Source organism: Colius striatus, chromosome 9, assembly GCF_028858725.1.
Source record: "Colius striatus isolate bColStr4 chromosome 9, bColStr4.1.hap1, whole genome shotgun sequence".
In the NCBI taxonomy this organism is placed as follows: domain Eukaryota; kingdom Metazoa; phylum Chordata; class Aves; order Coliiformes; family Coliidae; genus Colius; species Colius striatus.
The window spans coordinates 23,026,074-23,040,280 of NC_084767.1; the positions used below are offsets into that span (position 1 = coordinate 23,026,074).

Here is a 14,207-nt window from a genome sequence, read left to right on the forward strand (position 1 = left end):
CCAGGGGCCTTCCTCCGTTCGCCTGCGTGGCGAAAAAGCTTGCTGGGGCACGGGGCTGTGCACTGGGCAAGCCCAGCTTGCCAGGCCTCCCACGGGAAGGCCTTAGGAGAGACGGGAAAGCGACCAAACCCACGGCCAGCACGCCGCAAAGAAGCCCAGGCGCTACAATAGCTCAGCGCGCAGCCACCCCTCCCGACTACATTTCCCAGCGCGCCACGCGACAGGCACGGCGCGACTAAGGGGGTGGGAGCGCGGGACATGGCCAGCTGCCGGCGCGATGACGTAATAAGGAGGCGTGGCCTTACGTGAGCGTGAAGCGGGCACACGAGAAGGACGTAGGGGGCTAGCGGGGCTGGCGCGTGGGAGGGTCGTCCCGGTGGCAGCGAGGCCGCCTGCGCCGCGGCTCCCCGTCGGCGCACACGGGGCGCCGGGCCCGAGAGCGAGGCTGAGGGGCTGAGGAGGGGCCGGCATTTGGCTGTCGGCGCGCGCGGGGGGGCGGCGGGACCGGCCGCCGCTGCGGAGTTGGGGCAGCAGCGCGGCGGCCGGGGGCTCAGCGGCACCCGCCGCGATGCCGCCCTCCGTGGGGCCGGAGGCGGCTGGCCGGCCCTGCCCCGCCGCCGCGATGAAGTGACAGCGGGCGGAGAGCGGCGGCGGCGGCGCCCCTTGCGGGCTGCGAGGCGAAGGGCTGTTGCCGGCCCTGCCCGGCCCGGGGCGGACGGCGGGGGGTCCGGTGAGTGAGGTGGAGGCGGCGTCCGGGGCTCGACCTCTGCGTCCTGCTGCCCACCCTCTCCGCTCGCCGCCACCCGCCGGCCTGCGCCGGGATCTCGGTGCGGGAAGGGAACGGTGAAGGTGCCGAGCCGGAGCAGACGACAACGGCGGAGGGGAGGGGACACACCATGAACTACCAGCAGCAGCTGGCCAACTCGGCAGCCATCCGGGCAGAAATCCAGCGCTTCGAGTCGGTGCACCCCAACATCTACTCCATCTACGAGCTGCTGGAGCGAGTGGAGGAGCCGGTGCTTCAGAATCAGATCCGCGAACATGTCATTGCTATCGAAGGTGAGCTGTCGGTGGGGACAGTGGCAGGCGGCGGGGTGTCTCTTCGCCCCCGACCCATGGGAGACATTGGGAGCAGCTGCCTGCACTGTCCTTGCTGCCTTCCCTTCCTCCATCTCCCTTTTTCCGGGGGGGATGGGGGATGTCTTGGCCGGGTCCCCATCAGTTCCGCTGCGCTGAATCCCTAGGGTGGCCCCTCGATGTCTTTTCTCTTTGCAGCCAAGTGAGGGGTGAATTTGGTGAGAGAAGGAAGAGTGTGGGGGGGAAGTTGTTTTGATACTCTTCTGTTGCTGATATGCAGGCAGAGCATCAGTCTTGCTTGACCCGAGTTAAAGTGGCAAAGATGATACTTGCTTTGCCTGCAGAAGAGTTGAAAAAAAGATTTTCTTCCATGCTTGGTGCAGTTTCTGATGGAGACATTTGAAGTTCGGGTTCTGATTTGGTTAAGTGGGTAAACAAGAATCACAGCTAGATTAGAGAGATCTGTCTGTGCAGCAGTGTAAAAACAGGTTTGATGGCAAGACAGAGATAATAGTGTTCTGAGCTTTGATTGACATACATCTATTCCCGAAAGAGCACTGCAGAGACTCTTGAACTGATAAATAAGAAAAAAATGTCAGTATTGGGAAACCTGAAGATATTTTTATTTCTGTCACTGGGGTTGAAAGAGCAAACAGTGTTGTCCAAGAACATGTATTCACTTTGGAATAGAAAAACGCTTTGGAGTTACTTTGTATAACTTACCAAGCATTGTGTTGTGTGCTTTTGCAATTGAGATAGCCTGCTGCTCATTTGGAATGGATTCAAGCTAGCAGAGTATGAAGTACAGCAACTGAAACAGAGAGCTGCTTAAAACCATCTTTGTGTTATTGGCCTGTCTTGTCCTTGAATTATATGTAATAAATGAAGACCTGATGGCAAAGCTGCTGTTGAGATTATTCCTTAAAAGACTTTGATACGTGTCTGACTCTTAAGCAATACAGCTTGAATAGACATAATGTTTAATGCCATTAACATCTTAGCAGGGGGAGGGGGAACCGCCTCCCCTCTTCAGTGTCTTGTGTAGCAAGTCAATGAGGCTGGCAGTGCCTGTCACTTATTAAAGAACATAGCTGGATGCAGAGACTTAGCAGGGGACTATGCATGTGGTAGAATTTTGTGCATATTCTCTCTTGTATTAGTCACTTTATTGAAATTATGGTATGTAGGTTGTCAGGATTACCTCCTCTTGGGAGTCCGTCTTTGTTCTCCTCTTTCACTGAAGAGATAGGAACTTAATATATATTGTGGGAAGGATACAACACAGGCACCAATCTTCATTCTTCTGTGTTCCTGAAGTTTAGAATTTTGTGGGATAGATGATACCTTCAGCAGAACGTATATTCGTATTTGTGGTAATTAAAACATGTTTATGTGGTATAAATGTGTTTCTTAAATAAGATACTTGGCAGCATCATTATATCCCAAGCTTGTGGTGAAGTGAGAAGAGGCCGAGAAACACAATATGGAGTTATCTTCATAGTAATGAGACTTAAATTAGTCTTTTCATTTGTCACTGATGGTTGTTACCTAACAGTGGCTCAGTTCATTTGTCAGTTTTTAGAACCAAAAATCTGCAAATGTGTTTCAAAAGCAGAGTTGATGAGTAAAATTTTCATAGATGATTTGCCATCAAACTTATATTGGGCAGTGAGTCAAACCAGTAGATCTGATTCATGAGAAAGGTTTATCTAGAAAAAGTGTATATGTCTTTTCTGATCTGAGGGCTTATGCTTGGCTTCTGCTAACTATTGAGTGTTAAAAATTGCTTATGTTTGAAAAACCAGTAGCTCACTCCTTTAGATTACAATGCCAGCTTGCTTTTTTGGTAAACCTCCTCTATCTATTGGTTACTGATACAAGCTTTTAAACATATATGGTAGTGCCACTTTGCATGTAGGAGGAACTTTGAAACAATCATTTGTTTTGTGGCCGTTGCAGTGCTGTTTTGCTGCAAAGAAGTTGCAGTTCAAATTAGTGTTGTGATAGTACTCCCCAGATACCACAAAACCTTTTTGAGTTTGAGATACTCTTGGTTTTTTTACTGAGGAATCATGGTATGACTGGCTTGAGAAAATGTTAAGTAACTTTATTTTGAAATAGTTTCTTCCAGTGGAAAGAGAATTGCACCGTTGCCTCATTAGATCAGATCAGGCTGTAACTCCAACCAACTTGTGCTCTTGGAACAGCTTAAAAAATAGCTTCCTGCTCAAGAAAGGTTTGGCAGGACCAGAGTAGAACATGGTTGGAATATAAATAGAGACTTCACGAAGTAGAGACACTATTACTTAGATCACTTGCTTATTACTTAGTAGCACTGTCTTCCCAACAATTTGAATTTTATTGTTGTTGTAAACCCTCCTTTTTTGGGGTTCCATAATAACAGTGACTGGATACACTTTCTGGACTAATGACTGTTGAAATAATGTGAATTTAAAATTGGCCTTTCAGCAGCAGCATATTTGAGTACAGAGGTGTATCTAATCTGAAGAGAACAACTGGTAAATGTTCCTAAATTGGATCCTAAACATACATGTCAATAATCTTTGCATAGGAATTTCTTTCCTAGTTTACTAGTTTTCCCTCACTGGATAAAATGACTCAAAACTTTGAGGGTTTTGTCTTTCAGAGTTGCCAAGGCAGCAGTTAATTTTCTTTGTATGAAGTTCATTCTAAGTCACCAAACAATTTTAGATGCTGTTAATTAAACTGTTAACTGCAGTACAAACTGTCTTCACGTGTTCTGTAGTTCATGAGCTTAGTTCCACTAGTAGATGCGTTAGTACTTGATTGTTATTAAAAAGGTCTCATATCAGTATGTTGTATACTTAAGAGTAGGGAGAAGAAAACATGGACTGACTTCAACAGTCTTCAAATTTCTGGAACATCTTGGAGTTTTAAGGTTTGATGGTCTTAAGGTGCGTGTGTAGGTATGTAAGAGTAGGTAATAGCTGAGTTTATCTGTTCAATTTCTATCATCCAGACTACTATGAGCATTATATTGTTGTAAAACTTTAAGAATTATGCAAAACCAAGGAAAGGCAGTGAAAAATTTAATTCCTTATCCTTCATGAAAGGATTTTAGAACAGTTTAACAATGTCAGTGTCAGGTTGGCTAATAGACTATAAAACACTTTTGCTGATGTACTTATTACTAACAAATGCAGCAGCTGTCAGGCATCTGGGGTATTTTGTTGTCCTTTTACACAGTGTCAAGCCCATCAAAACAGATTCTGCTTCACTGTGGAATTCAACCAGTTTCCTAATTGGGAAATATCTTGAATCTTTTATTAGTAAAACAAAGCATTAATGATGAGACTTAAGATAACAGCTTTAGTATGCCTTGTGAGTAATTTGAAGATATTCCCTTTAGTCTGTGCATTTTTTAAATTTCCCCTCCCTAAACAAATAGGAAACCCAATTTTATGTATTTAATTTCTATTAAATTATCTTATTTAATCATTATTCATTCTTATTACATAATGTTATAATATAGTAGTATATTATTAAGAAAATATTATTACAATATCATATAAAAATAATATCATTAAAAAGAAGAATGATTTTATTATCTAACTGAAAGTTGTTGCTTTAATTTTTACAAATGATATACCAGACACAATTCAGTTATGAATTGCCATGTTCCAGCGTGTTTTGTGGTTTTTCTGTTTAAAAAAATAAATGAAAATTGTGTTGTGAATGTTAACTTGGGTTCCAAAATTATGATTATTAAGAAATAATCTCAGTCCTAGAGAAAAAATATGATCTGTACATTTGGAAATTGCTTTTTCAGGGCATTGCAGAGATCCTGATGCACTAAGGGAGTGGGTGGGTGAGAGAAAGTGGGAAAAGGTATAAACCCTGCTTAAGTATTTTTTTTTTTAATTCACTTTTGAAGTTACTGCTTCCTGAAAATAAAGTACTTAGTGTGGCACTAAATCTCTTGAAGTTTATATACATTAAAAGCACCTAAGTAACATAGGCTTCAACTGGGTGGTACTACCTGTTGTGGACATTCTTTTCTTGGAGCCCTCTATCTTTGGAAGTCCTGAAATGTGGATATCAAGTTGTGTGTGTGTAGGGGGAACATGACAATGGTATTGTGGGACTATCTTCTAGAATAATTGTTACATTGAATTTTGGAGTTGATGTAACAATATTTTAATACCTACTGAAGTCTGAGATAAATGAGTTGAAAAATGAATATACTGTAAAAACACTGTTTGGTCTTGTGAAATGTAAGACTACAGCTGTTCTTCCTGCTTAATCTACTTGTTCTCTGCTATTTGATGATAGAAAAGTCACAGGCACATAAATGATCAACCTTCTTTGGCTTCCTCCTGTGGAAGGAGTGTCGTTACTAGTTGACTTCAGCAACTTGCTAGCTTCGTGATAAGACAAGGGTGAATCACTGCTGTATAATACTAGTTTCTTCTTAACGTGAGCTTTCCTACAAATAAATCATGACAAGGTGCAAAAGCTACTTGTAGTACTAGACTTGGCAAAGAGCTATATCAAGTAGCAACTTGAACATAGTGATAGTCACTCTGAAAACCAGTCACCTTGTATTTGAATGCCAGTCACTCTTTTTTTTTTTTTTTTTAATCAGAAATAACTTAGGATATCCAGCATCTGAGGACCTCCATGACAGAAAATAAATCAAGCTCTTGAGGAATTTGGGTATATATTGTATTATTTCAGTAGATCAAAAGAATGATGTTATAGTTCAGATACTTAGACATAAAACACCAAAGCTGAAAAACCTCAACTATTGCATAAAACAATTGCATCTTGAAATGTTAATAGTAGTCACCCTGTCCAGGCTTTTTTTTACTGCTGTGCTTTTTTTGAACCATGCATCAAATGATATAATTTGAAATTATAAAACTGATTCTCCAAACAGCCATCTTGTTTTAGTTTTTGGGCAGAGAGGGGAAACAGCAGAGCATGCTGGGAATGTGCTTTTTTGTTTATTTGCTGGGGGATTAAACGTGTGATTCAGACATAGGAAATCTGAAAACATTATGTATACCTAATATATAAGTGCATCTAGGTAAATTCTGAGCTTGCATATACACAGTAAGCATTGACTTAGGTAGTGATTGTTGCTTTTAAGAGCCAGTGCAATTTGTTTGAACAAGTCTTCTATTGCCTTTATCCTGGTTCTGCATGTGTGATTTTGTGTACCAAGTTGTGCATTAACCTAGCTGAAAGATACTATTTTTCTGCTCTAAGATTCTAAGACAGTAAAATTCTATCTTACTGTCTCTAGAGTTTCAGTGTGGACAAACTGAGGAAACAGTACATTTTTTGTATTTTTGGTGGGTAGTGTCAAAATGGAAACATGTTTGTTTTTCACATGGAATGTTGTAGACTTTAGCATGTGAGTAAACCCAGAAAATCCAAATACTTTACTGTCATGGTAAACTAAAAGTTTGGTTTGATGGTTATGTCTTAAGTTACTATAATGTTGTATTCCAAATTAAGATGACAGTACTTTCTGGCTTTAAGTTATTTACTTTGTTGTTATTGTCAGCAAAAGATGCATGCTTGAATATCAGATGTTTTTAAGTAAGTGCATGAAAGTTACAAATTGAGAGGAAAGCCTTAAACCATTAACTTCTAAGGGTAGCTTCTTTTCCTGAGGCAAAGACAGACATGCTCTTGCTCAACTGATATTATTGGAGCAAATGTGTTGTGAGGCTATAGATTTTTCAGGGAGTGTGCTAGGCTTCTCTCATCATTTTGTTTGGTTGATTAGTTCAATGCCGCATACAATAATGCTGAAATAAGAGTTTATGCTGCTATGTATACAGATGACTGGTTTTATTTCTGTTTAAATTGACAAGTAAATTTTAATCACTGAGAAGAGAGGACACTCAGCAATGCAGCAGATGAGATGTTTCAGTTTCTTTGGCTGTTTTTAGGTGCTTGGGAAGAGGAAACTAAAAAGTCAGTTTCTGTGTTTATGTTCTGCATTGTACTTATCTAAGGCCAAAATGGCAATTGAAGTTTCCAAAAGGTGGCATAGGTGCTCAAACTAAGTGTCTTCACAAGGTTTATTTTCTAATAAGATATATTATCTGACATTTGAGACATTCATTGTGGCGTTCTTAACTTTACGACCCCAAGAAAGTGGTTTGAATCTTGGATCACATGGTGAGAACTGATGTGGGAATATGATATGTCATTAATTGGAAATATTAAGGCATGGACTTACAAACATACTGTAGTCTGACAGTTATAAGTGAAATTAAAACCCCCATAGTTTTGGAGAATGATAGAGATCAGGAATAGTGCCAGGCAGATGAAAAAAATTTCCTCAGGCCATAGTATTACTCTGCTCCCTACTGCATCACAGTTGAGGATTGATTTTGTCCATACCAATAAGCAAGGTGAATAGTAGTGTTGATATTTTTGGCACATCTTTGAAGAAAATGTAAGTTCCAAAAATCTTCAGTAACTGAATCATAGAATCACAGAATGGTGGGGGTTGGAAGGGACCTCTAAAGATCTAGTCCAACCACCTGCTAAAGCAGGTTCTCCTAGATCAGGTCACAGAAGAACACGTCCAGGTGGGTTTTGAAGACCTTCTGAGAATGAGACTCCACAACCACCCTGAGCAACCTGTGCCGGTGCTCCATTACTCTCACAGTAAAGAAGTTTTCTCTTATGTTTAAGTGGAACTTCTTGTATTACAGCTTTTTTCTATTACCCCTAGCTCTATCACTGGACACTACAGAAAAAAGTGTTAAAAAGTGTTGCCTCCTGACATCTACCTTCTAAATACTTGTACGTATTAATGAGTTCCCCCCTCAGTCTTCTCTTGTTCAGGCTGAACAGTCCCAGATCCTGCAGCCTTTCCTCATAAGGAAGATACTCCAGTGCCCTGATCATCTTAGTGGCCTTGTACTGGACTCTCTCCAGAAGTTCTCTGTCTCTCTTGAGCTGGGGAGCCCAGAACTGGACACAGGACTCCAGATGAGGCCTCACCAGGGCAGAGTAGAGGAGGAAGAGAACCTCCCTCAATCTACTGGCCACAATCTTGTTGATGCACCCTGAGATGCCATTGGCCTTCTTGGCCATGAGGGCACATTGCTGCTCACCAAAACTCCCAAGTCTCTCTCTGTAGAGCTGCTTTCCAGCAGGTCAATCCCCAGCCTGTACTGGTGCATGGGGTTGTTCTTTCCCAGATGCAGAACTCTGCACTTGTCCTTGTTGAACCTCATGAGGTTCCTCTCTGCCCAGCTCTCAAGATGGTCGAGATCTTGCTGAATGGCAGCACAGCCTTCTGGGGAATCAGCCAGTCCTCCCAGTTTGGTGTCATCAGGGAACTTGCTGAGGGTGCACTCTGTCCCCTCATCCAGATTGTTGACAAAGATGTTGAACAAGACTGGCCCCAGAACCAATCCCTGTGGAACTCCACTGGGCACAGACCTCCAACTGAATTCTGTGCCATAGATCACCACCCTCTGGGCTCTGTCATTCCATCCACTCAACCAAGTCACACTGCCTGAGTTTTTCAATGACAATGTAGTGGGAGATGGTTTCAGAGGCCTTGCTGAAGTCAAGGTAGATGACATCCACTGCTCTTCCTTCATCTAGCCGGCTAGTTATACTCTTGTAGATCGTTACCAGGTTGGTCAAGCAGGATTTCCCCTTGTTGAATCTGTTGAATCTCCCTGATAGCCATCTTTACATGTCTTTCAAGATGGTATCCAGGATGAGTTGTTCCATCACCTTTCCAAGGATGGAGGTGAGATGAGACTGACTGGCCTGTAGTTTCCTGGGTTGTCCTTCTTTCCCTTTTTGAAGGCTAGTGACACTGGCCTTCCTCCAGTCTTCAGGCACCTCAGCAGTCCTCCATGATCGGTGGAAAATGATGGAGAGTGGCTTAGCAATAACTTCAGCCAACTCCCTCAGCACTATCAGGTGCTGTAGATTTAGGGGTGTTAGACTTGCCAAACAGGTCTCTAAAATGGAAAATTCAGTTGTATCTGAACTATGTGGCCTGCTGACAGTGTAGTTCAAACATCTATTTCTGTAGTTATGTTTTTTTGTATCGTAAGGATTTTCTTTCTGCCCTTCATATACACAGACTTACAGCATTTGTGGGTGCTACACTGGGACCACTGCCCGGACATGAGCCAGAATAACAGAAATGAAGGGCAAATATCCCAAATAATGGATCACAAATTCAGAGCAGGAAGCTCAGACTAGATTGGTTTGGGAACAGAACTGGGAGAGATGGTCTCGAGGGTGAGAATACAGATTCGATGTTATGTCTGTTCCTGTGAAAGAGAGCAGCTTGGCCTGGGGGCCTGAGTCCCTTCCTCCATGCCTTGTCTCAGTGGAGTGTGTTTTTGACACTCTTCTATATTATATGTTTTTTGGTTTTGTTTTGTTTTTTATGTTCATACTTGGCTCAGGTGAGCCACCTGTGTCTAGTTCTGGGCTCTGCAGAACATACTTGAGAGTGTAACTAGCAGGAAGAGTCAAAATGAAAGAGCTAACTTATAAAATCATAGATACTAATAATTATCTATTGTGGTAGTTATTGGTTGCTTCACTTGTTTGCCATGTTATACTTAGCACTATACTAGCAACACTTATGTACGTTTGTTCATTGTTATTGAACCTTATTACTGTCTTAGAAAATGTAGTGTTTAAAAGCAAGGAGAAGGTATAGCTCAACTGCAGTCACACTCTCCAGGCTGCAGGTACAGGGCAGTGAATAGCTTTTTGAGTGATAAGGTCCTACAAAAAAAAGGAACACTTAATTCTCTTCTGTCTATATGGAAATACTTCTTCACTACTGCTTAGTCTTCTGGACAGAGCTTTTGATCTGAAGCTGTTTGCAACTAGTTTTACTTCAGTTGTAAGGCTTATAAGTACTACATGAATCTTGTGATTAATGTTATAAATAAGTTAATGTGTATTTGAGCTACCGGAGATCTTTGACTTCTTTGAAATTTTCTTTTACATTTCTAATTCTAAGGTGGAAACAGAAAGATTGATGTGTAGTGAGTCAGCTGGCAATTTCAGACTTCTCTGAAAGTATTTAATATCTTAATTTTGGTGTGTTTTTTTTTTTTAAAGTAGGTGGAAACAGCTGTGTTACTTAACCAGCATGTGCTCATTTGTGAAGTGGCATTAATGAAGTTGATTCTGATCCTATTTGGAGGCAGTATAATGGTACAAATGAAAAGATTACAATGGCAGGGCATTTCTAACCTGGTGAATTACTTGTTTCTTAATTTTTCTTTTTTTTTTTTTTCTGAAGTAAGCTTGAGTTAACCACTTCAGGAAGCCTACACTAAAACCACAGTGTTCATGTGTGTAAATTGTGTAATTTAAGTGTATTGTTTAGTAGCTTTATTTGTTTACATAGTTGGATAATGAATGCAAATCTAATGATTAGACAGCTATTTTGTTTGGTAATTTCCTCTTACTTAAGAAAAATACAGGCAATCACAATGACTCTTAAGAATATTGGAATTTAATCTACAGCTTTAGACATGGATTTGTATTTGCATTCATTTGAGAAGCTTCAGATGCAATTTAAGATTTTTTTGCGAGGATATCATTTTGAAGAGACTAAAGGATCGTTTATAGTCTAGACCAACTCAATGCTTCATGCAATTTAACTTTGAAATCTGTAGGAAAATTCACTTTGACAAACTGGATAATGCTTATATTTTCTATTAAATCTGCAGATGAAGTTCTTCCTGTAGTAATTTTTCCAGTAGTTCATACTATATAGAAGTATACTATATAGTATATATCTATACTTTGCAATTGTATTTTTCCGTAGCATAGCTAGGAGGACACAGCAAAATAGTCACTATTGCAAGATTTTCTAGCATTCTATAACTTTCAATACTTTGTTGAACAGATATATTAATGTATGAATGTCATGGTTTAGGCCCATCCAGAGACAAAAGACAACAGACTCAAGTACCACAGACTTGAGAATTTCCAAAGGGCAGGGAGGGCTTAATTGCCGCTTATGGTCCTGGACAAAACAGACCAAGCTACTCAGCTTGGGGAAGAAAACAAAAAAATGATTTAATCCACCACCATCCAAAACATAACCGTAAAACCCCGAAACATAACAAACAGAAAACAACACAGAATGGTACAATGATTAAGAGCAAAACCAGCCCTTTAAGACCACCTTCTCCCCACCCCTCCCCTCTTCCTGGGCTCAGAGCCCTGATCCTGTTGTCTTTATCTCCTCCCCCCATGAATGGCTCAGGGAGACAGGGAATGGGGGTTTCAGTCAGTGTATTCCCAATGGCTTTCTGCTGTTTGTCTCTCCCTGGGCCAGGCAGGCTCCTGACCCATCCTCCCTGCTCCTCTGTGGGGTGCCTCACACACGCAGCAGCCCTGCACAGGCTGCTTCAATATGCGTCATGCAGTTCCTCTGCACCTCTGGTGTGGGTTTCTGTAGCCTGCAGGCACTCCAGAACGGCCTGCACCATGGCTGCCTCGTCACATAGTCTCTCGCCCATCCGGGTGCACTCACCCGGAGCTGCTGGTGGCTCTAAGTCCTGCCATTGCCCTCCATAGGTTGCAGGGGCACAGCCTGTGTTCTCGCCACAGATTGCAGAGGGATATCTGTCTTCAGATATCACAGCAACTGTGTTCTGTAGAGGAAATATGCTAAAGTCACGGCACTCTAGATGCCCAGACAGCAGTCATTTAAACTTATACCACTTAGACACACAAGCATTTACAAAGTTGTTAACTACTTGTGAACAAGAAGCAAGGCTTTTTCCATCAGCTTCTCAATAACCCAACAGATATCTCAGGACCTTAAAGAAGGAGGTGGCTGATTTATGAGTTTGTATGAATGTGGAAAGCAAGTGAAGCAGGAAGAGACTAAATGTTAAAAGTCAGCTGCCTATCTGAATATACTTGCTCTGCATTTCTATATTTCTTGTGAAAGAACTCATTATTGAAAGACAACTTTTACACAGAATAGTAGTTTTTAGGGTAATAGCATCGTACTAGACAGCAGATGTCATTTCCCACTTATGACACATAAAAGTAGTTGCATTTGAGTATGAGATCACCTGTGTTCTCATTGGAGTATGATATGAGTGAACCCAGCAATCGTAGGACACTGAATTGGCTGTATAGTGCAGAAATAAAATCTTTAATATGCTTCTGGATGCCATGCTGTCAGAGCCTAATCCTGGCTGTGGAGTCAGTGCTACGTGGAGTGTAAGCCTTAGGGCCTGGAATAGTTAGCCGGCATCTCTCATGAAAATGGCATTGCTGGGATAATAAAGTTCATGAACTGAAATTAAACATTCTTGGATAAACATGTATCTGAAGGGAGTAGAGTAGAGATAGTGTGGACAGTGAGGAATTTTGTGCCTGGACAGAATAATCTGATTTTGGACTTGAAAGTTTAAATGGACGTGTAACCTCTCTTCCTTTGGGACCTGTGGAACCCTTTGATATAGCTTCTCTCAGGACGGTGACCTTGCTATAAATTATCAGATTGTGTTTTGATAGATGCTATTTTTCATCCAGCAGTGAATTTCTTTGAAGACAGCAACCAAACTCAGGGAAACTCTCTGGAATTGACATTGACATTTCCAAGGCTACACAGAGATTGATAAAACATAAAGTTGAAATCAGTTTCCAGATGGGGCCCCAATTCCAGGAAATAAACCTTATTTTCCCAGATACAAAATGTTAGAGCTACAGATTCTAAAAGCATTCTCAAAGCATAGAAATGGTTGGGAATTTCCAGTTTAAATCTGTTGCTTTGAACAAGGTTAGCAGGTGCGATTTGATGGAATGGCCTTTTTTTCTTCCTGCCTTCTGTAGTGTTACAGCCAGAATTAGTCACGCCGTGAAGTTACTTGAGTTGGCTTGAATCTTTGGGTTTGTGACATAAAATTACTATAAAAATCTGTTCATCTATCAGCTTTCCTGCATCAGCTGTTGTATCACGCTAATGCAATGAAGAGAAGTGGAAAGCCAACTAGTAGGAGCCTATGGTATTTTTTGTTGTGAACTTGACCTCCTAAATTACCTGTATTGCTTTCAAAATGTTGAGTTGACTGCAGGATGAAAAAGACTTCTTGTAATATTGGAATAGCAAAAAAGGAGTAATTGAGCTGCATTTGGATTTTGAGTTGATATTGATGTTTCTTTTTTGTAAACATTAGGTAATGATGTGTTAGGCTTCAGTAACTAACGAGTGATACATCTAAGTGAAGTGTTAATGATTGTACTGCTTATGGTCATCTGTAGACCTGGTAGACATTAATGTTCAGGCAAAGGAGGCAAGTGCTCACAAGAATGTGACAAAATGGGCCTGATTAAGGAGGTGAGATGATTGAAGGTGCATGATTGCTAAATTGAAATACAGCTTCATATCTGCTGTTGTTGGGCGCATGCTGTAAAAAAAAAAAGGTATCAAGTTCTTGAGAGAAAGATGGGCTATATTTCTCCAATCCGATATATCTTATTTGGATAACTTCACTGTTTAGCACTGAAACTAGAACACTGAACTAAACTGGAAACTCTTAATAGATATGGACATTTGATAGAATTTTGGTAAAGCAGTTACAATACCTTTGTTATTTGTACTAATTATTTCTGGTTCTATTGTCGAAGGTACAAGTGTCAACTATCAAGACTAATAAATAATGACAGTGAAAGGAAAATAATATTCCTTTGCTTTCATGAAAATAAAGTCAATGATATAATAGGGTTTAAAAATACAATCATAGAATCATAGAATGGTAGGGATTTGAAGGGACCTTTAGAGATCATCTAGTCCAACTCCCCTGAAAAAGCAGATCCACCTAGCTCAAGTTACACAGGAATGCATTCAGATGAGTCTTAAAGACCTCCAAGGAAGGTGGCTCCACATCCTCCCTGGGCAGCCTGTGCCACTGCTCTGTCACCCTCACAGTAAAATATTTTTTTCTTACATTTAAGTGGAACTTTTTGTGTTCCAGATTCATCTCATTACCCCTTGTCCTATTGCTAACTACAATAGAAAAAAGTGACACCCCAACCTCCTGACACCCACTCTTTAGATATTTGTAAGTGTTAATAAGATCCCTCCTCAGTCTCCTCTTTTC

At 41.2% G+C, this 14,207-nt stretch overlaps 1 protein-coding gene across 2 annotated transcripts in view; it reads left to right on the forward strand.

The window, feature by feature from the left end:
* The first annotated feature begins 305 nt into the window (after positions 1–305).
* Positions 306–14,207, forward strand: part of AGAP1 (ArfGAP with GTPase domain, ankyrin repeat and PH domain 1) — a 402,183-nt gene continuing 388,281 nt past the window's right edge. For both annotated transcript variants that reach the window (XM_062003066.1, XM_062003067.1), the window contains exon 1: positions 306–1,059. In XM_062003066.1, coding sequence (XP_061859050.1) covers positions 897–1,059 — 163 coding nt within the window. In that variant the 5' untranslated portion in view covers positions 306–896. The remainder of the gene's footprint in view (positions 1,060–14,207) is intronic.